Source organism: Strongylocentrotus purpuratus, unplaced genomic scaffold, assembly GCF_000002235.5.
Source record: "Strongylocentrotus purpuratus isolate Spur 01 unplaced genomic scaffold, Spur_5.0 spur5_scaffold_15, whole genome shotgun sequence".
In the NCBI taxonomy this organism is placed as follows: Eukaryota; Metazoa; Echinodermata; class Echinoidea; order Camarodonta; family Strongylocentrotidae; genus Strongylocentrotus; species Strongylocentrotus purpuratus.
In genome coordinates, this window is record NW_022145600.1 from 31,267,359 (window position 1) to 31,290,930 (window position 23,572).

At 40.1% G+C, this 23,572-nt stretch overlaps 2 protein-coding genes and 1 non-coding gene across 4 annotated transcripts in view; 1 reads left to right on the forward strand and 2 right to left on the reverse strand.

Annotated features, from left to right (window-relative positions):
* LOXL2 (lysyl oxidase-like 2) overlaps positions 1 to 18,200 on the reverse strand; it is a 41,692-nt gene extending 23,492 nt beyond the window's left edge. Inside the window, 11 exon segments of one of the 2 annotated variants that reach the window (NM_001079547.1) lie at positions 72 to 321; positions 929 to 1,160; positions 2,044 to 2,197; positions 3,137 to 3,295; positions 5,161 to 5,315; positions 6,414 to 6,600; positions 7,880 to 8,069; positions 8,591 to 8,784; positions 9,532 to 9,686; positions 10,400 to 10,912; positions 18,017 to 18,200. In NM_001079547.1, the coding sequence (NP_001073015.1) occupies positions 72 to 321; positions 929 to 1,160; positions 2,044 to 2,197; positions 3,137 to 3,295; positions 5,161 to 5,315; positions 6,414 to 6,600; positions 7,880 to 8,069; positions 8,591 to 8,784; positions 9,532 to 9,686; positions 10,400 to 10,904 (2,181 nt within the window). In that variant the 5' untranslated portion in view covers positions 10,905 to 10,912; positions 18,017 to 18,200. 2 annotated transcript variants of the gene reach the window in all.
* Positions 4,610 to 4,682, reverse strand: TRNAT-AGU. The gene has a single exon. It is a non-coding gene; the product is annotated as a tRNA-Thr (tRNA).
* A 2,735-nt stretch (positions 18,201 to 20,935) lies between the features above and the next one.
* LOC115924186 lies at positions 20,936 to 23,559 on the forward strand. The gene is made up of 2 exons (XM_030986059.1): positions 20,936 to 21,169; positions 21,229 to 23,559. The coding sequence occupies exons 1-2, from the start codon at positions 20,936 to 20,938 to the stop codon at positions 23,557 to 23,559; spliced, it is 2,565 nt and encodes an 854-aa protein (XP_030841919.1).
* Positions 23,560 to 23,572: the final 13 nt, after the last annotated feature.

Here is a 23,572-nt window from a genome sequence, read left to right on the forward strand (position 1 = left end):
ATGCATTTCACTATAAGAACTAAAATATTAAAAACAGAACATTAAATGTGGGAGAGAAAGTGCTTGCTTACCCGTAGTACATACGATCCTTGGGGAACCCCGGTGACATCGATCCACTGACAGTCGATATCATTACGATATATATCGACGCAGTTGACTGATATTCCTTGTGTGCCCGCGTCACAGCTGTAAACCTTCTGCGCACCGCTGTCGCAATAGACGTCTTCAAGGCAGAAACTCGCTTTGTGTCCCTCGGCCACGCGCACACCATCGGCGTCAAGCAAATCGTAAGTGGAGAAAACGTCCATACTATGATAATGCCTGAATAGAGAGAGAGAGAGAGGGGAAAAAGGAGTTTTCATGAATTATTTTCATCAAGGAAAAGCAAGCAAAAGAGATATTATATCCGTAACTGATATTCATGTCATTTTTCCTCTACTGTGATAAGAGAATCACAAAAAAGTTTGGGAAAAAAATCCAAATGTCTATTCACATAAACGCGTTTTGAAAGTATTTTGGTTGACCCAAGGCACTGGAGATGTTGACGGGTATTAAGATTAAAAAAATAAATAAAGGAAAACGAAAAGAAAAGTAAAGATTTTTGTTGTTGAAGAAGACAAGTACCATTAAGGAGGCGCCATTGAGGAGGCGCGATAGCTCATTCAATAGAGCAGTGGTCTCTTAATCCGGTGACCCAGGTTCGAAACCTAGACGATGCGCTAGTGCCCTTTGGTAAGGCATTAATCCTCATTACCAGGTCCCTCGGAGAGGACCTAAAGCCGTCAGCCGTCTGGTTGCTTACTAAAAAGTATTTATGATTTCTTAGCAGTCAGGTAAAATAACCACCACCACCATCAAACAGAGGAATAAAACTGATAATGAATAGAAAGACTAGGTAAGGGTGACGATGGAAAGTGAAGAGATCTACCTATGACACGCATGCCATTCCCAGCTTGATCTTCCTAGCACAGGACGAAACTCCTCAGTACCTCTATTCATGATAGCACTAGCAAACCTTAGCAGACGACGAGCTCCTCGAACATGACTTTCAGATGAAAGACAGTTCTCCTCAGCAGCACATTGCAGCATATACATTGGCCAATCTTGCATGTAGATGGATGACTGAAGTACATGAACATCCATAAGTACGTCGGGAAGAACTGGAAGAAGGACAACAAGAAATGGTACTAAATTTCCTCTATGGTATCTACTTATTTGCCAATTTACTTAATCTTCTTTCCGCCATTTAACAAGTCAAACTTTTTCAAGTATCGATTAGGGCAATAACAGTTGCGGCTTTTATACAAGAATAAAAGTGCCCATAATGCCAATATATAGCATTAATATAATAAGATTATGTTACGCAAAGCATGAAACCATCGTTCTTATATAATTCTTCGTGAAGGTAAAAAAGGACCTGTGTGTTCTGCATAGCTTTACTTTTATTGTTCACTTTTAACAATCTACCTCATACCTTCATTTTAATATACTCATAATACACTTTAATACGCTCATTGGCATCTTCATCTTTCTCGTCCACCGTTTATTCATTGATCGTCATCACCACCGTAATCACCATAACGAACCTCATCGTCATCATCTAGTGTCTTCAGGCATCATAATCATAATCATTTGTGTATTCTAAAAGGCTTCATCCTTATATTCAATGACCCACAGGATCGTCAATAAAAACAGTGACGCTTGTGGGATGATGATTAGTGATAATAATAAGAAAAATAACGATAATAATAATAATAACGTTAATGATAATAACAATAACACTAATAATCATAATAATAATAATAGTGGAGTCTTGTATGGCGCTCATGGCGCTCCATTTTCATTACCCCGGCTTTATTACGGCTGCCATAATTTTATCGGCGCTCGAACATTTTCAGAAATTAATCCCTGCGAGGTACCCGTTTACCTCACCTGGGTGGAGTGTGGCAAACATAGATTAATGTATTGCTAAAGGACATTGGTGTTACGACAGGGAAATTAAGACATTCCATGCGGGATCGTCACACACGTGGTCATCCTTACCTCCTGCACACAGAATTCCAGCTTTATAGTCAGCCATGCAGGTTCCATTATCACCCCTCACGTGTGGGCATTCAGAAAGTGTTCGCTCATTTCCCGTACAGTTCACATCCAGCATGAGGATAGGATAACCCGATCGGCCCATGAAACGAGTACTCTGTCAATAACAATATTGTCTAGCATTAGTAAGTAAATTCTTCAGTACGATGTAGAGTGTAATTCGTAATATACCCCTGCTCACTGGTTTCAAAGCCACCCCCTCCATACACATACATATTAGTGTGCACCATATTTTTTTCCTAGAGAGTAATATTCTACCATATTACACCAGAGCAATGGCAAAAGCAGTCACATTAGCTTTCGGTATTCCTCACAGGTACCCATTCTCTCATATAGGGAAGAGGGAATGTAGATTGATTGCGTTCCAAAGGATGTTACTGTCCCGTTTTGGGTTCGAACCACGAACCATCGGATACATAGGACACTAGACTACTAAACCTTTATCATATTAATTATTAATAATTCAATAGTATCAGATCGAAGACTCAATGACGACGATTTTATTATCTCTGCAATAATGTGCAACATGGCAACATTTCCAACACTACAATGATATATGTTATATTTGGAACAACCAACAAAACCCAAAACAAAACAAATTCGTCTCAGCTGCACTCCAATAGCCCTCAATGTGTACAGTATAAAACTATAGATGACTTGTCCCCAGAGCCATCTTTACACGGTTCTTTGTCGGCCAAATATGAAGCAAAATAATTGGAGTAACATTTCTGCACACAGTTACTGTGAACGGTTAACGATAACACCCAATCCCACCGCTGCCACCAATTTTGCGTTTCAATTTGTCGTACAATTAATTAAAGTGAGGTATGAAGAAAGATTCAGCATGTCAGATTTTACTGCAAATTGCGATTATCTTAACTATAATGGATTTAAAACATCAAACAAAAGTGATTATGCCCTTTCCAAAAATAAAAGTTTAATATCAATGAAACTTTTTACGTAGTATTCCACCAAATTATTATCACAATAAAGCATAAAGGGGAATGATCTAAACTGAATTTTGAAAAATACGTACCCTCATAGGTTGATGAGCATATCCCAAGCCTAGCTGTCTACATGCTACCTTGGCATCAAACATATCCCATGAGTCTCCTCCGCACGGGTGACCCCATTGGCCCTCGTAATTTATTAGAACCCTCCCTTCCGTGTCGAAACGACCTTGTACAAGACGAATCTATATGGAAAAAAGGAAGACGGTGAAATAAGACATAATTATTAGCAGACTGATAGAGGTACAGAGTTATTGTAATAATCAAGATCCCAAACCATTATGGATACGTCGCCGGACTGTCGATCACAAGGTCCACGGTTCGAATCCCGCCGCGGCACTAATGTCCTTTGGCAAGACATTGATCTACATTTGCCACACTCCACCCAGGTGAAGTAAATGGGGACCGGTAGAAAGGAATTCCTTGAATGCTGTGAGCACCGAAATCGGTAGCCTACCAGAACCGGGGTAATATTGGAGCGCTTTGAGCACCTTGCAAGGTGGATATGTGCGCTATATAAATATTCAATATTATTATTATTATTATTATTATTATTATTATCTATAAAAGGATTTAGAAAAATAAACGCTGTTTAAATATTTTGATTTATTTTCCTTAAAGTGACTCGGTAACATTGTTGAAGGTTGATGAAAAAACTGCGTAATTTGTGTATGAAATGTTACTTATTATTTTCATTCTACCGTACTTACTGGCTGTAATGCTCTCCAGGGAGTGGAAAATGTGCATACATTGTGTGCGGGTAAGCCTGAATCCGATGACCGGGGTAATAATATGTAAAGCGCTTAGGCACATCGTTGTATCGATGTATTGGGCGCTATATAAAAGCGGAATATTATTACCTTTTTTATTATTATCATCTTTATTATACGAGTCTTCACTGTATTAGAAAATGTTTTTGTGCGAATTTTGTGATATTTTTTCTGTTATTTGATTTGAAAGTTTTGAACGAGTAAGATAGATGTGGTGTTTTGATATCGATCCGAGTCCGCCCCATCTCTCCTTTTTCTGGTTTGACAAGACTTCGGGCTCTTGGTCTGCTTGGGGCGTGGCTTTTGTCATCGGGGTATTTCCCCTCTTACATTCAGTTTCTATATATCTGTAAATACATTGACGCCTTGTATTTCTGTTTATACACCCTCTGCCTTTAAACAAAACTATATTCATGTTTTTGTTGTATTTTGTAGTCTTTTTCCTCACTTTATCGAATCTTGTAAATTTGTGATTTTCTTGATTTGTTTGAATGAAATATACAAAGTAAAACAAAATAATATTTGGTGAAAAATATATAGCAAGGGATCAATTGTAACTCATTAATTTAAAAATATTTCAATTTAAGAGTTGAAAAATCAATAGGCAAAACCTTTACCCCAGCAGAGCACCGATTTATCCATGCAATTTGCGTTCTGACAAAGGTTGATAGCAGGTGAATGAAATGCTTTTGCACCACACACACACACCTGGGAATGCTGACCCACAAAAGGCACTGCCCGGATTTGAACCGGGGATCTCCTGTTTACTAGACAGGCGCTTTACCAACTAAGCCACAGCGCCGCTCGATTCACTACAGAACGTTATACTCAATGGTTCGTCTTTTTCATTCACTATCCTATTTTTTTACGTGCACGACAATGATCTAGTTTGATTGAATGTGTTTCGTTTGATGCAAATACCAAAACAATTGCATACTAACATGCAAATATTCACGATAACATTTGAGCTGTTTATTAACTATGTTTCCTAGACATCAAAGAATCTTTGTCTAGAGTTAGATCATAATATCGTATTGTATTCCTTCAATCTGACAGAAAAATTAAATTGCTACAAAGGAGTAATAAAACCAACAAAAAAACTCATTCATAGTGGCCGTTTCATTGAGTCGCACCGATAGACAGAAAATTCTCCTGCTCTTGAGCAAAAGAATTTAATCGCATATTTCTCTTCTTTCTACCGGCTATTTCTCCTCGGTACCATTCAAAAGTATCACAAAATAGTACGATGACGATAAAGTTTAGCTTGTTGACCTACGTACATCTTCTTTGACTCCAAGGTCTGGTATATTGCACTTGATTCCGACATCTTGCGAATGGTCGCATTTACTCCTGTTATAAGCTCCATGACCACATTCCATGATTGAGGCTTCTGTTCCTTTGCAGTCCACCTCCCACAGCCAGATAGGCCCAATACCTGGTAAGACAGAAAAACAAAATTCCACATTCATAACATTTGAAATGAATGATTTTGATTATAAAACAGGTAAACATCTTAGTTTGTAACTTTCTGAGATGATAAGATCTGAAAATACGACCAATATTTAAAAAAAAGGATGATATTTATGAGAATCTCTATGACACAAATTTGTTATCATTAAGATAGTGACCAGGCGGGTAAAAAGGAATTACGTTTATGATGAGGATGCAAGACATCCAAGCAGAATCGTAAGAAAACGTGCGAATCAATTGCAGGATGTTGTTTAAACCTGCTGCCATATGCGGACACGATCAAATAGATGCAGGGTGGTTTATGACCATAGTTTCTATTACTTGTACAATGTAATGTAATAATTGTTCAAGCTTGGCAAGCGACAAAAAGGTCAATGGGCTGAGTTATTGCTTATGCAATAATAATTGAATCATCCATAAATGATTTAGAAAAGCATACAAAGCTCAAAACCATACTCTAAAAGAAGGGAGATGACACACATTTTTTTACCAAGCACGTCTCTACACATCAGGACTTTCATCAGATTCTAAAATTTGACCAGGATCAAGATCGAGTCCTGTGATTTCTAAATGTCCCGACAACCCCTTATCACGTATTTTGTACTGTAGAGCAGGGTTTTGGGGATGTCACTTCGTTAGGACGTCCTTTCATTTCTTTTCTTACAATAAATCGATCGTAATAACTTTCTAAAAATCAACTTTGGCAAGACATTGATCTACATTTGCTACACTCAACCCAGGTGATGTAAATGGGTACCTGGCAGGAATTTAATTCCTTGAAATGCTTTAGCGCCTTTTTACGGCAGCTCAGCTACAGCCGGGGTAATAATATGAGACCTTGTATTAAGCACAGTAGAGTATATTCATATAGTAACTGCGCTTTATAAATTGACCTATTATTATTGTTGATTGCCTTATTGTATATCCGCTAGAAATTCGGATTTTGAAATATGTTGTTGTAATGTTCACACATTTTGAAAGATGATGGACATTGCTATCGGCATTGCCCAAATTGACTTTCAGAAAACCTTTGTAAACGTGTCCCATGGAAGTTTCTACGTACCTTGACCAAATGCTGAGGCGTTCTCCAGTACTGTCTCTGCCGTTCCAAAGCCAAGTTTTCGACACACTACACTAGCAGCAACTTTATCAAAGTCCTCACCGCACACCGTCCCCCAACGACCAGCATGAAACACTTCCAAACGGCCCTCACCAAATGCAGCACCGGCCTTCAAGCGGACATCAGACCACTGGTGTACAAAAAGAAGAAGACAGACTTAGTGAAAGTAATCAATGCAATGGCACATGTTTCACGTACGTCATCGTGTATATTACCTGTAGTTTCTAAGCTTGGAGCCAAATGTATTAATAACTAAATGTCTTTCAAAAGCACGGATATTATGATCCATACGGTAAACCATCATTTTGTTTGACCTGTCAGGTTGGTTGTCTGGAAAAATCAAACAAAAGTAAATAGATAATATCTTGGTGTAAGCTTTCCAATGTTTAATTTATTGAATGAGTATGGTGAGAAATATATAACTGTCGTATATTATATTACAAGCATTCAGTGCCACCTGGTGATATACGTACATGTATTTCTAAGTAAGATCTAAAGGGCCTATCTCACTGAGCGGCGAATGCTTGCGAACGTAGCGAATTTGGGGTTTCGCCAGAGTTTGTAAAATGTTGTAAAAGGTTGCAAGAAAGATCGCAAACAGTTTTCTTTGTTGTAAACAGTTTTTCTTGTCGCAAAGAAATTTTGAACATGTTCAAAATTTCTTTGCTAATTTATTTTTCCGCAAACAGTTGCAGGCGTTTGCAAAACAGTCGTAAGCCTTTGCAAACGGTTGTTAAACGGTTTTGCTCTTTGTTTTCGTCAGTTCTCTGTGTTTCGCCAAAGCTAGCGACCACGTTACCATATGGTTCCTTTATAAAATCGACCCATTGAGTACCAGTAGTTAGCAAAAGGTCTCAAACGTTCACAAATAGTGGCAAAGGATTGGCAAATAGTTGCTAGTCTTCGCAAAAGTTGTCGCTAACATTTGTTTACAGTCTCTAATAGTCGCCAACTGCCTTTCGCAAACACTTTCGGAGACATTCGCTCAAATGTTGCTAATTGTCGCTAAACGTCACTTAATGTCGCTGATTTTCGCCAACATTCGTCAGAAAAGTTGGCGAATCCAAATTCGCAACGTTCGCAAGCATTCGCTGCTCAGTGAGATAGGCCCTTAAACGGATAACTCGAGAGCTTACTTTCCTGAGTGACTGGACACATAAACCACCATCATGCCTTTCATATTCAACAAAATTGGAAAATAAATGAATCAATAATATATTATTATATTATATATTATATCTTTAAAATATATCCGGTTGCAGGCTACCTAAATATTGGATACCGCTAGTCAGCCGTTTTTAAAGAGCATGAATAAGTGATTGTGTCTTGAGGTTCGGTATATAGAATTACAAGAAATATGTTTATTTGCTTTTTACGAATAGAATATTATGCTCTTTAAGACTACTTACAGGCGGCGAGTAAGGTTTATCTGCATCCATGACGAAAGGGCCCCGTTCACATTTCGCTTCAGCTGCTCGTTTGGATAAACAGTCCTTATGTGACTTCAGAAGAGTTCGTTCGCAATCGCTCACGTTGTGCTCGTTGCCCGTGCATTCGAAATTTGATGCGACTATAGACTTCTTTCGTTGCCTGGATTTACTGCAAAAGAAATCATAAATTGATTACACATAAATATATAAATCTCCAAAAAGCACACAAGAACACAAATTCACACACCCCCACACAAAAATTGCCCACAAATTGGCATATCACCCTAACCCTTGAGAAAACGAAAAGAAAGCCATATAGGCCCGAATTCACAAAGGAGGTTTGTCGACAGCCTAGGTTTGCGTTTCAGACCAAGGTTCAGACAAACCTTGGTTTGAAACACGTCAAAACGCGTAATATGACGCACATAAACCTAGGTTTATCGACAAACCTCCTTTGTGAAGTCGGACCATAGAGTTTGTTAGAACCGAATTTTTATATTTTGGGGCGAAAGTTCAAAGCCCCTAGCCCCCCTTGTGACAAAATCAAAATTCCACGAAAAATTCCTGAAATTATATTCTCTAAAAAAAATTATGTCGGGGGAAACAGCACCCCACTCCTTGTGACAATCATGGATCCGCCTCTGTGATAATAAAGCCAATGTCTGAATATATAGCATCGATAACACCTACTTTTTCCTGTTAGGTTCAACACTGGTAGCTTCTTTGAATCCAAGACTGCCGCATAGAACACGTGCGTCTTCCATGTCCCATCCATCTGAACAGATCGTCCGCCATTTACCCGTCATCATCACCTCGACCACGCCCTCGGACTGAGGCTTAGGGGTCGGGTCTCCCACCAGGCGAAATTTATACTGCTTCAGCTTCTGCAAAACGAAATTTGTAAATGCTAGTTTTGTAATGGTATTCATGGTTGCGATTCGTTTCAAATAATACTAAGTTCAACGAAAAGTTTCTTTTCTCCTAGTATTATTAGAAATGTGTATTGTTTTCGTTTCAGAGAAACATATTTGAATTAAATTTGATGGTATCCTATTTTGGTAAAACACCCATCAAAATAGCAGTGAAACCTTCCATTATTATTTTGCGTATATAAAAAAATTGATAGTGCACATAATTATGATATAGCAATATTAAACAAAGCTATATATTCTACTTATTCCCATTGACAAGACAATAAATCGCATTTCTTCTAAAAATGTACCTTTTGGGGGGAAACCCCTCTTTTGTCTCTCCCCCATTCCCCATTGTAAGGATATATTCTTTGCGCATAGTCACCGATCGGAGAAGGTTCGAATGTTCCCTCTAGAAGCCAAAGCCCGGATATGAATGGAAGCCGCATACTTTTATTTCAAATTAAAACAAGTAGCAATGTCTAGGAAAAATGGATTTACATCTTGAAGCAGAGAGGTCAGATACATGTACAACACACAAGACAACTTCTCTCTTGAAACGCACCTACTAAATCATGTACAGTACATGTAAATTTAACGTACCTAGATGCAAACATGATCGCAAGTACATTGACAACGTAGTAATGGAGGGCTCTGTCTTGGGACGATAAGATCTGCAAAAGACATTGATAATACCCTAGGGTCCATGGAGATACTCACCTTTTCAGGGGGAGTGACTTTCCTAACCACGTCAATGCATCTAATTCCCACATCTTCAGAGTGCGAACAGTCAGTGACTCCGATTGGGTTGTGCTCACATGCTAAGAGGTTCTTCTCTGTGCCTAAGCATTCTACCTCGTCTAGTAAAATACGACCTGACATAGAGAGACACAGCATCATATTATGGCTTTAGAATGCATGAGAAACATAGAACTACTACTGCCGTTGTCTCTAACACAAGCAAAACTTGTTGTAAATTTTTTTCTTCTTCTTCTGTCTAAAATTTGTCCTTCCTTTCTCCTTCCCCTTCCTTTTCTTTTTCTTCTTCTTCTCCTTCTTCTTCGTTCTTCTTCTCCTTCGTTCTTATTCTTGTCCTTCTACTTATCATTCTCTTTCTTCTTCTTCTTCTTCTTCTTCTTCTTCTTCTCCTTCTTCTTCTTCTTCTTCTTCTTCTTCATCTTCTTCTTCTTCTTCTTCTTCTCATTCTTCTTCTTCTTCTTCTTCTCATTCTTCTTCTTCTTCTCATTCTTCTTCTTCTTCTTCTTCATCTTCTTCTCCTCTTTCTTCGATTCCCGGAAGGGACGTTTGCCATCTACGAATTACAATATGCATCCTATGGAAAGTTAGTCCCGACAACATCCTTTCCTGTAGATGGATGGCTGGAGGTAGGATAAATCTATCTTTTGTGGATGATGGGTTGGATGTATTGCGAGCAAGAAATTAATAGCGCATTTATGAGCTCATGCATTCTTTTAAGCTCTCAGAAATACTGCCAGTTACTATATCACAATTTATAAATAACATCTGCCCATTGGTGTTTGTATATAAACATTATTTATACTTAAAAATCAGTGCACTATGGGCGTACCTGGCCCGCGTCCGAATTGGCTGCTTCCAAAGAAGTACTGGACGGCTTTCTTATATCCCACCATCTTGCAGACAACGTTAGCAGCATTCATGTTAAAACCATCATCACAGACAGTCCCCCATGATCCACCATGCATGGACACTTCTACTCTCCCCTCCCACGGGTGCATGCCATCGGCTAACCTGGCACGGATCTTAGCTGGAGGCCTCGTGGTCGGCTCGCCTGTCGTCGGAGGGAAGGTCGTGGGCGTTGTCGTGGGTTGCGTCGTCGTTGGCTGCACCGTCGTGGGTTGCGTTGTCTTTGGTGGTTGCGTTGTCGTCTCCTCTTGTTTCGCAGTGGTGGGTTTTGAAGTTGTGGTAGTGGTTGCAGCTATTGTGGTAGGCTCTATCGGTGTGGATTCTGTAGGGTTGTTGGTGTTGGTCTCATTATTGCTAGGGAGGCCATGGCCACACGTAATCAAAATGAAGATGAAGTACTGAACAAAAAGGCCCACTGAGAACTGCATGATGTATTCTGAAAATAGAAGAGAACCAAATAACATTTAGTTTTTCAAGTTTCTACATTTAACAACTATAACATTCACAAATCTCTCTTTTCAAAAGCCAAAATAACAATATACGCTCAATATTTTTAAAGGGTTCAACCAGGGATGGTAATTATAGTGGAAGGTTAGTGTATGGAGCAAGTCAAGTGACGGCAGTTTAGGGTGTATGGAAGATGTCGGTAGGTATACCTGGCCACCTGGGCACTGCTTCATAAATCTTGTTACTACTAACAAGCTACTGGAATCCTTACCTTCATTTTGTACGACACTGTTTGATCGCTTACGAGCAGATTTGTAACAGATCTGTGACATCATGTTATTGATAACAAGTTTAATGGAACAGGGCACAGGGTGGATGGAGATTGATTGAGCTAGTCGAGGATGCATGTTTAATGTCTAAGGGTAGTACAGTAGCGGTAAATGTCATGATACGAATATAGATCATCGACCAAGAAACTACCATCAAAATATGAATCCGACTTATTAAAAATTGGGGGCATGCAGGCATTGACAAATTGACAATGGCTAAACTCGACAAAGTTTACAATGCGCTCAAAAATCTCAAGTTTCCGGGTTACCATAAACAAAAAACTCTCAAACCTCGAGGTTGTTTTTTAAAATATTTGGTGGTAAGATCGTTTTGTAAAACTATTTTATATAGTCGAGAATTGCGAGGGATGATAATAATATAGTCATGATTTATAATGCTGAAACCATTTCCTGACTTCGACATCGACGGCACAGTATGCTTATAAAGGAATAATACCTCTAAATGTAGAAATACATGATTAATCTTTTTATTCCTATCATTCTATGCATTCTATTATACAAAAGAGTGATGGAAAAATATCGAGAAAAGCAGAAGGAGGGGAGATGGTAGAGTGCATATTGAGAGTGAACGTGACCAATTATAACACCATTTTATCACGACGGAGGCAATAAAACAAAATCAAATAAGTATATCACACCTGCTTCACACCCATCTGATCACTATTCTCTTTAGTAACTTCATATCACCTCATACTGCTATACAAGGTAACCAGGTCAAGCAACTTGACCTATGTTGCGGTCATTTATGAAACCAATTTCAAGGCCTGTTACCGAACCAGATGACCCTTGGGAGCCAAAACAAACCTTTAAGAAGTCGTACGAGGACAAAGGTCATGTGCTTTTTCATTTGCCGCCGACTTTGACATCGTGATCGCAATTCAGTGACTAAGCTACAGAGGGCACGGGGGCAAGCGCCCCCAATGAAGTGTTAAAAAAGTGAGGTGAAAAAAAGGGACAAGGGACTAAAAATAAGACGCATAGACCCCTTCCAGCACTCTTCCAGTAACCAGTAGCCTTGTAAATTCGCATTTTGTTTTCCGACCAAGATCGGCGTGCCCACTCCCCCCTTAAAAAATCATACATAGTTTAGCCAACCGGGCTCTAGTATAGTATTAATGACTGCTTTGAGAGAAATAGTTGTTTTATTACGCTCAAGGGAAGGTTAGAATTGTGCTATTCCCCGAGGCTTGCCGAGGGGAATAGCCCAATTGTAACCTTCCCGAGAGCGTATGAAAACAACTATTTCTCGAATATTAAAGCAGTCATTAATACTTTTATATGCCGAAAAAAAATAGACTAAAAAATTAAAAATTAAAAATATTTATCATTTTGTCGAAGACGGGATTCGAACCCTTGCGTACAACAAAAGGTGTACCGAAAACCAACGCTTAGACCACTCGGCTATGGCCCGCCGTTAACATGCTTGGCAGTTTTCTCCAATATATACATTAAAATGGATTGAAACCGGCTTCGCGTGTGATGAATGCTTCGCAAAAGCTCCATATACGGACTCTTCTTTTACTTTTGCAATGCATATTGGCACGAACTTAGATCAAGATCTATCGGCAGATGTTGTTTTTTTTGTTTTTGGAAGTTTATTTTCGTCTTCATGTCAACAATGCAAGATAAAATTGTCGGTAAGATCGATCGAGATTCAATTGTATTGAAATTACCGACCAATCCTTCGCACACATACGGCATCCTCCATCGCTCAAACCATTTTTTAACATGTAAACCTATGGGGTAACCATGGAGGCTGACCAACTGTTTTTAATAACCATGGTTATTAAAAATATTGAAATGTTTTATGCATGGTTACCGAGAATTTTACAGGAACAGTTGAAGTTTATGAATGCAATTCGACCAATCAGATGGCTGGATTTCTTAAGTGAGGTATATAATTGGTTACAATATAGGCAAGCGCCAATGAACAGAACATACGCCATGTTCTGACCGACTGAAAATAAGTTGGCCAAACTTAATATTGAGATGGCACTTTCCGTAGGTGGGTGGATTTAGACTGTCGCGATTCAAACTGCTGCGACAGAGAAATTCGGTTTGAAAAGATTTTGAGGGGTAAACAGTTGTTCATTTATTTATTTATTCTATTCTTATATTAACTTGTAAGTGGAGAGACAGTGTTTAATAACACTTGCCAACGTTCATGATGTTGCAACTCGATGTATATAGCTCGAGCCTCGAGCTCTAAAGCTCTAGCTTGTTTCTGGGTGGGGGTAGATGTGTCTTCTCTATTATACTCTCAATGAACATGCTGTAATGAGTTTGTAATAATCGGAACCTCAAAGAAGCGCTTCTAAAAAAACATTTTCGGGGGGGGGGGGGGGGCTTGGAAGGGGCTCAGGGTTCTTCAATTTATTACTACTTGTGCTTCTCGATTCGTGTGGGGGGGGGGGGGTGCTTGAAGATTATTTTATTTAGGGGGTGCGGCTTGAGCCTCCAAGCCACCCTCTAGAAACGCTACTGGAACCTGGTTTATTTCTCAGTGCTATTGATAATGGTCGTATGATTGGTATTCTATCATCAATCGTGGTGTACGTGCGCGAGTGGCAGTCTTCTTTATAACTCTTGAACTTCCTTTATTATCTTCTTTATTATTTCCGGGTCAAGGGAGGGCGCGATCGTTACACGTTGTCGGTTATATACCGCCTACTCATATCATGTCTAGACCAAAAAAGGCATGGCCAGACGGATGATTTTTTAGATGGGGTTCAGAAACGGGGGGGGGGGGGGGGGCGGGGGTGCTTTCAAGTGTTATTGTAGGCGTCTAGACAAATGATGCATTTGTATATATATATATGTATTCACTTCATCCGTGGGTGTCTTGAGACAAAGATTAAAAAGATAACAAACATTATTTAGTATAAATATAAACCTACACTGCAAATACCACATGGGGTTAGTGTTATAACAAAGGTATGCTCTACTGAATGAAACAAAAGCTGTGGTACATACCGGCATGGGGTATATTCAACACCGCTTAGTGATGTATGGCGTCAAAAATGAATCAAGTACCAAGGAATACTGAGAAACATAACATGAAGCTACTAATTTAAGTGTCCACTGTATAGCCACCTGACAGTCTAGACCAGTGTTTTTTTTTCACCATGGGTGCCGCGGCCGCAAGACATCTCTAGTGGTGCCGAGAAAGAAATTCATTAAGTAACACATTACCAAAAAATATTTTGGAATAACTTCGATTTCGTGAAACATCAAATATTGGAAACCACTAGAGTATGTAATTTCATTAGGTAATAACATCTAAAGATAAAAAAGTATATTTATACCTCGCTCGCTTCGTTTAGAAACAAGATTATTTCAGGCATCGAAGTGTCTAAATACCTCCATAGTTTGACAACGAGGTGCTCGAATATCATTTTATTTGACAGCGAGGTTTCTGGTTATAGTGCCCGTATATAGGTGTGTACATGGCACTTGGCAAGTTTCAGAGTGATGCACAAGTAATAGTCTCTGATAAATTTTGGATTGGGGTGACGCAAAACTTTTTATTTATGGAAAGGAAGCCGCGTCTGAAAAAATAAGGTTGAAAAATGCTGGTCTAGACTTTGATTTAGAGTTTCTGAGAAAGAATAACCAGGTCAGGATGGTGTCCTTGTCAAGTTAATGACAAATTTGATTGTAATATTTACTTTTCCCTACACATCGTGCAAAACAAACTTATAATCATATAGGCCTATGCATGGTAAAACTACATCAGTTTATTTAATTACGCGTCCTATTAGCCTATACCGTTAGATTAATTAAGGCACCTGTATAACGTATAAGTATTGCCAGGAAGATGAGAGGAAATAGCAACTGGGTTTTGATTACTTTGTAAGCAGATGTCTCATGGTATTTCCTGTTCATACTACGGGTGTTATGACTCCTTTTTGTGCTAAATAAACATAATTTTGTAAGGCATCAATATTTTGATTGAATAGTTCATTCACTTTCCAGCGAATGATCCATTTGAATATTTAGCTCTCCTCTCCTCAACTGATAATATCTAAGTCTAGAAGATTCTACACATATATCACATTGATTTCTAAACTCTTCGGTTTATAAATAAACACTAAATAAATTTGACACTTAAATCATTTGTCGTGAAAACTACACGGGTGAGATATTGACATATTAAGGCGTCTCCTGCCCAAATATCCTTATACTCGGATGCCCGGGTGGTTGTCCCAATATTGATTTTGTTTAAATGTCCTGGGAGGGATAATGGGGGGTGGGGGGGGGGGGTGGGAGGATGCCGCAGCTCCCTTGTCCCTCCCACCTCGTTCATCTAGATTTATAGAAATTCTCGATAATGAATCATGACAATCAATCGACACCGTTAGCTCGCTATCAAATATTTAGTGTTTAACAATCTGAACTTTGAATATAATTTTTAAAACCAATTAATGATAAATCTGTGATTGTTACGGTGATCGATGCATAATTGGAAATGAACTCGACTGTACCAGAGCTGACTTCCCGCCGAAACAATGCGTTGCCATGGATACAGACATCCCGCAGACGACAGTGATCCGACCTGACCCATTTAAAACCTTCATTCACGTTCATTGTGAAAAGAGTTGAAAGGTTGTTTGTCAGAACAATCTATCTCAGCACGAACACATTTTCTCTCGTGTCAATTAAAGACCAAAATCTCAAGATCTTATTTATTGTGTCTTTATTTCTTCCGTGGGCGGCGACCCCCAAGCCCTGTAGTATACCACAACTATTCTATGCGGCCGATTCTAACTGGGTCCCGTAAGTTGATAAAAACGGTAGCATCATTGTTTTAATCTCGAAATAAGGTTTGGTCGAGAGTTGAACTTTAAATTAGATTCAGTTTCACAACCACAGCGATGTTTGTCATTATTGACATTCTTATACACGTGTTAAGAACTAACTCTCACTCGATGAGTCACAAATGCACGAAATAAAATGACTGGTATTCCTTATTTGTGTTATCAAAGACAGGTTTCCCAAGTTTCAATGAGAATCAATTGGAATGCGTAAAGCCTAATACAATCTTAGTAAATATAGGCCTACTATTATCATATTCGATGCGTTTGGACCTATTCTCGTTTATCCAGTTGGCTCCCAAAGATACTTTTGTCAGTTTGTGGTGAAAGAGGATTTTGTCTAGTTGAGATTATGAAAATATATAAAAAACTTTTTTTTTCCCCCTTCTTTTATGCAAGGAAAAGAATGTGAGAGAAATGATTGTTATGAAACTGTTTTCGAATCAAAGTGGCATGGAAAAGAGACACTCACGGGAAAAAATATCAGACATTCAATCAGCAGTTAAATTGGTTGATTCAAAATAAATTGTGTTTACTTGTAATTCGCCTAAAATGAGGAAGGCGAAGGAAACCACACAATACATTTAAAGGAAATCCTTTTTATTCATTGTAGACTATAATGAAGCACAATAAGTTTTGGCTGCTTCCTGATAATTTTATACCGTGGTAGGCCGTTTCCTCATTTACATAGCCCAAATTTACAAGGGTTAACATCATACGGTTAATTGTGCTATACGGTCGATCATTAGGCAATATTGGTCCTTATGGGATTAAGCTATATTTTATTTTGGAGAGAGGTTATTCTACTCGACATTTTTTAAAAGAAAAAAACATTCATTTTAAAGTGATTTTTTTTTAGTGGCTTACAATTTACATTTCTTCACTTATATTGTAAGGATATACAAGTTAAAGAAGAAATTAAAGATATATAGAAGTTGAGAATTTATTAAAGTCAGTTTTATAACAACAGTAGCAACAACAACCTCTAATTTTCTGTTGTTGTTGTTTTCATTTCCAGGAGCATAAAGAAGTATATAACAATAACAAAGAATACAAGAAAACGAATTCTCAAAGAAACAACAAGAAGAAAAAAACAATCAACTTATGCTAGGGGATTACCAAAATAAACTGAGTTTCTGTAGGAGGCTATCCTTATTAGTTGATGGTATAATACATAACTATTCAAAAATATACATACATAAGAAACATTAAACTTAATACCTAAAAGATGCATAAGGCAAAGACACACAAGTCAAATTAAAAAGATCGATTACTAAACAGAAAATGATCCAGGTATAATGATGACAATCATGACAGGGTATTATATTTAGCTCAAATCGTAATTCCATTCAATTTCATAATAATCGAATCATTTGCAAATGTGCTCTTAGATTGAAGAAAGATACAATAAAAATAAAGCGTATTAGGAAAAGTACCTGTCATGGGGCAAGTCTGCATAACAAATCTTAACAAGTACTAAGAAAAGACAATGAAGACTGTTATTCTACATTATATTCGTGAACTGTACACACTTTTCATCTCCAAAACTTCAACCGCGATTGATGCAGGACGATTTTTGTGAAGCAGAAATATGATCATAAAGAAATACTTCTTGCACAAAATTGTATTCATAAAGACATCACACACGTCAGTTTCATGACCCGGTGAAATCGCTGGTCCCTATACGAGATCAGAAGTACTTCATTCATATTTAATCTTTCTCTTAGGAATGTACATTCCGTTAGTTATGAAATCTCTCACATTCTGCTTACGTTAGCAATCATCTGTTCGCCGGGGCTCTGGAAGATATACAGGTTACAAGCGGACGAGGTTGACCCGCTCTAGCAGGTCACCGCATACAAGATTAGGTATATACCAAACACATAAAGCACGGTACATAAAACATGATTTTGAAAACTAATAACTTACCTATTATAGTTGATCACCTGAGAGAAGAAATTGAAATAATGTTGCACTTTCTAACAACAGCAAAACTTTGAAGTTACATCGAAGTCATTGGATAACGGTGACTACACGACAACCAGTGAGCGACAGTCCTTCCCGAACGCACGACTTGACTCTCTCACAGCCGACTGATGAGTGGTGATGTTATGTACCATGATCATGTAATTGAAAGAATGCGACCTACGCACTCTCTTTGGTAACCGACAAGGTTGCGAACTCTCCTGATCGACGAAACGTAGTTATGAAAACGATGGTGCGATGCTTATATATTTAAGCCAGTATAACATTTTTGGACGAGGAAGTTTATCAGAAAAAAAACCCTCTCCCAAATGGAATATATCTATATGTAATTGGCAGTAAAGAGAGCGAGTTTATATCGAATTACAGTAATTATATGCAAAGCTATTATCAATTAAGGCATTATAAAGTAATGAGGTATCAATGAGATACATTCCATGTCATTTAAATGCAATAATGAATGCAGTTTGTTTTTTAAGTTACTTAATTAATTATTTCATCCTCATCAAGGGTTAAGAGTTATACCAATCTTATGTAGTTTTATTTGACCTCCAATAATGCATTATCATAAATATTATTATAGGAATCGATGATATAATTCATGTGAACAGAATAAGGTATATAAAAGGGTTCGGAAGGAGCTAGGAAACATGAGGAAACGGTAAGTGTCATGTAAGAGGAAAAGTTGTGTAATATTGACCTTTTCAAAGGTATGCGGTCAAACATGACTTTGTGCAGCATAAAAAAGTGATCGAGGGTCGAGGAAGATCAAAGAGAAAAGTAAAAATTGACATCGATGTTTGGAAAATACCGTTTTTGTCTACTTTATTTTGTATACGATTTTATTGTATTTGTCAGCAGCATGTTTTTAAACGAAACCCTCGTACAATTACATCTATAGTTTTATGGAGAACAGGCTCTCTCATTTTTTTTGCAAGTACAATAGGAGTAAAACAGGAGTAGGGACGTCCATTAACGGAGGGGGGGGGGGGGGGGTTTGGGTCATGACCAGGGTGACGTCTCTATCCATAAATCTATGTCGGGTATATTGGGGGTATTTCTAGGCTTTCATAAAATCACGAGGTATTTTGAAGTATCTTTTGAGTTTCTTTTGGGGGATATCTAACGGACAATTTGAGTCTGCCTATAGTTTGTCTGCAAATCCGGATATCAGACCCTATTTTTGCAAGTTGGACAATTTGGGACCAAACTGTCGGTAATGTAGCCAGACAACCCACATTTAATGCCTCTGAATTAAATAAGGTGATATGGCTCAGTAGTAGAGCAATAATGTCTCCGAACTGGAAGGACCCGGGTTCGATATCAATTAAATGATTCCCTAGTCCATGTGATAAGGTATTAATCCTCATTACCAAGGCCCTCTGAGAGGTCTTAAAGCCGTCAGTCCTCTGGTTGCTTACTTACAAGCATACATGTTTCCTTAGCAGTCGAGTGAAATAATCCATCGAACCCATAATTCAATCAATGATGTTTTCTCGATTTGCAGTACCAGACATAAAGTCTTTATCAACTCCTGCTATCAAATTCTAGTTTTTTGTCGATCTGTTTAACGTTACTACATGGAGTACGTTCGATTCGTGAGAATGATTTACGCGCAAGGTATATAGCCAGAAAGTAAAGAGACACCCTAGTTCTACTCTTGCAGATGACATCGTTTAAAGGGAAATGTAACCCGTGTAATAAGTTCATTTGCATGAAAGCAGAAAAATAACAGAAACAGAATTGCGAGAGTTTGAAATAATAAGTGAGTTACGAATGTTTTAAACGTGATAAGTCTATGTGAATCTCAAATTGGTAGTTTGATCAGTGGCTCGTGAGGTATAGTCCCTGATAACGCTCCCGACCTCCCATTTCTCCTCTACAGAAATATAATTGATTTCTGTTTTTCTTTTAAGTGCCTGCTTCATTTGGGCTCTACTCAAAGTATATTATTATAGGTCCTCTAAAGAGAAAATACCCTCCTGCATCATACATTTATTTAATAATTGAACATTTGTAAGTTGTCATTACAAAGACATTTCCGATTCATGTAATTTGGAGAGCCATACTTTTGCTGTTTTCAACTTTTAAAAATTAATAACTATCTCATATTTCACGGTAGAGGTTTACGGTACACCATGTGTAAAGTCCTAGAAGGACTAAGGAAAGGGGATAGAAAATAGAAGTGAAAATAGAAAGGCGAGAAAGTGGAGATTGGAAGGAAGAGTATCTTTCAGAAGTGAGTATAGTCCTGAAAAGGACTGTAAACCAGAAAGTTGTAGATAGGATGAGAGGTTTGAGTAGAAGACTGGATTGAGTTGAAGAGTTGAGTAGAGTTGCAGAGCAGGAGCAGGAGAGTAGACTCGACGTTTCGGACAGGTTGACTGTCCGTCTTCAGGAGTGAGTGTTCGCTATGCGTGCGGCGGTCCTTATAAATCCACACGCAACCGAGCGCCACCACCGACAGCTACCTGCCAACCCGCCGAGCCCGCCGGCCCAGCGCTTTCCCCCAAGTCCGCACTCACGCCATTATAAGGACCGCCGCACGCATAGCGAACACTCACTCCTGAAGACGGACAGTCAACCTGTCCGAAACGTCGAGTCTACTCTCCTGCTCCTGCTCTGCAACTCTACTCAACTCTTCAACTCAATCCAGTCTTCTACTCAAACCTCTCATCCTATCTACAACTTTCTGGTTTACAGTCCTTTTCAGGACTATACTCACTTCTGAAAGATACTCTTCCTTCCAATCTCCACTTTCTCGCCTTTCTATTTTCACTTCTATTTTCTATCCCCTTTCCTTAGTCCTTCTAGGACTTTACACATGGTGTACCGTAAACCTCTACCGTGATTATTCATACCACCATGCAAACCTTCAAACATCATCTGATTCAGCTCTACGGGGAGCCTACTCAACTCATCGCTAGACAACTCCAGCGCGACCTAGTTAAATCAGCCAAGCTCACCAACCACCTAGCCTTCCTCAAACGCTGCCGCGACTCCGACACCATCCCTCCAGGCCTTCAACTCAAATCCTCCGTTGACACCCCAAGGCTCAGCGCATACTACACCAAGCCGGCATTGACCTCACCCGAGAACGCATCGTATACACACGCCACCAACTCCACGATCTCAACACCGCTATCTCTGCATCTCAGTCTAAAATCAACCAACAACTCAATCCTGATGACCTCAGCAAAGTACAGTCCTTCAACGACCACACCGCCCAGCTCGCCTTTCAGACCACCAAACTCAAGCAGATTAGGAAGTTCGACCAACTACGTCCACGCAAGCCGATCCGCACCAACGACCCTCCCATTAAGGACACAGTAGTCAACCTCAGTCAGCACAGACTCTCCCAAGCCGAACACCAGGTTCTATCCCTAGGACTCAACTTCGCCGTAGCTCCCAAGAAGATACCGTTTTCCGACATTGTGCAACAAGTAGAACCCAAGCTTCGTTTCCTCTCCAAAGCTGCTGCCAACGACATCCGACTCAAAATTACCAACGCTCTCGCCGAAGCCAAGCCACCCAAACCCAACCTATCTAAAGTAGAACGTTCCGCCATTCAAGACCTCCGCAAGAACCAATCCATCCACATCCTACAAGCAGACAAGGGAAACGCCACCGTCGTCATGGACCAAGATGCATACGAAGATAAGATCTGCGACCTACTCAAAGATAAGGAAACCTACTCCAAACTTAAGAGGGACCCAACCCTAGCCAACGAAAGGAAGATCAACCAACAACTGTTGACCCTACACAGATCCGACGCACTACCCAAGGCACTCTACTTCCAACTCAGATCTTCGTCAGCCAAATCACCCATCCTCTTTGGACAGCCCAAGATTCACAAGCCACTCATCCCTCTCCGCCCTATCATCTCTACCCGAGGATCATCCTGCTACAACACTGCACGTCATCTCGCCAACATTCTACAACCACTCGTAGGCCAAACCCAGCACCACGTCACCAACTCCAAGCACTTCATCGACATCCTCTCCAAAACCAAGATCCAGCCATCCGACACGCTCGTCAGCTTCGATGTCACCTCTCTATTCACCAGCGTTCCTGTAGACCAAGCATGCGACATCATTAAACAACGCCTCATCTCAGACCCAGACCTCGAATCTAGGACCAAGCTCACACCTGACCAGATCCACGACCTCCTTCTCACCTGCCTCCACTCAAACTCCTTCAAATGGCGCAACGACTTCTACAAACAACTTCAAGGAGCAGCCATGGGATCTCCACTCTCACCAATCATCGCCAACATCTTCATGGAACACCTCGAGCACCAAGCACTCAAGTCCGCCGACAAGTCTCCTTCACTCTGGCTACGCTACGTCGACGACACCTTCGTCATCTGGCCACACAGCACACCAGACCTCCACCAGTTCCTCGACCACATCAACAACCAACACCCCAGCATTAAGTTCACCATGGAGACCCAACACGAAAACTCAATCCCTTTCCTAGACGTACTCATCACCAAGACACCATCAGGATTCCCCGCGCACCAAGTATACCGGAAACCAACCCACACAGACCGCTACCTCAATTTCCGATCTCACCACCATCCGTCAGTCCACCAATCAGTCTCCAACTCACTTATCAGACGAGCCCACCAACTCAGTGACAAAGCACATCTCCAGCAAGAACTCAAGCACATCACGCACGCACTCACTTCCATCAACCAGTACCCAAGAAGGAAAATCAACACCCGAACTTCCTACCACAAGACCAACAACATCACTACCGGAACCCAACCTGATAACAAGCCTACCGCCACCATCGTACTTCCCTACATCGGCAAGACATCACACCGACTACAACGCATCCTCCGCTCAGCCAACATCCTCGTCAGACACCAATCCAGCCACAAGCTTCACTCCACTCTTCACTCTCACAAGGACAAGCACCCATCCAACAAACGACCAGGCGTCTACAAGATTCCCTGCGACTGCGGCAAAGTCTACATTGGAGAAACCGGCCGCGATTTCGACACCCGACTCAAAGAACACAAGACCCACCACCGACGCAGCGACTGGGACAAATCAGCCATCGTCAAGCACGCACAACAAGAGCTCCACCGCATTCACTGGGATAAAAGTCACCTCATCACCAACATCCGACATTGGCACACCCGAAGGGTCCGAGAAGCCATCGAGATCCACCAACACAACACCGTACCCCAAGACCCAGGCCTTCACATCAACAGCATCTGGCACCCAATCCTTCCTCACCATTCTACTTCCGACCAATCTTCAACCAACTCCACAACCAGCACGCCAACCACCAACACGTCACCTATTCATCCATCCGTCAGCCCAAACACCACCTGCAACCACCCAACCACTCCTACTCAAACAAGCACTACACGTTCTCAACTAGCCACTTCACCCACACAAGCACCGACCACGCCCACACCTCGCTACAACCTACGCCGACGAAACCGCCGACCAACACACACAGAGCGACACCACTAATAGCTATCCTCAC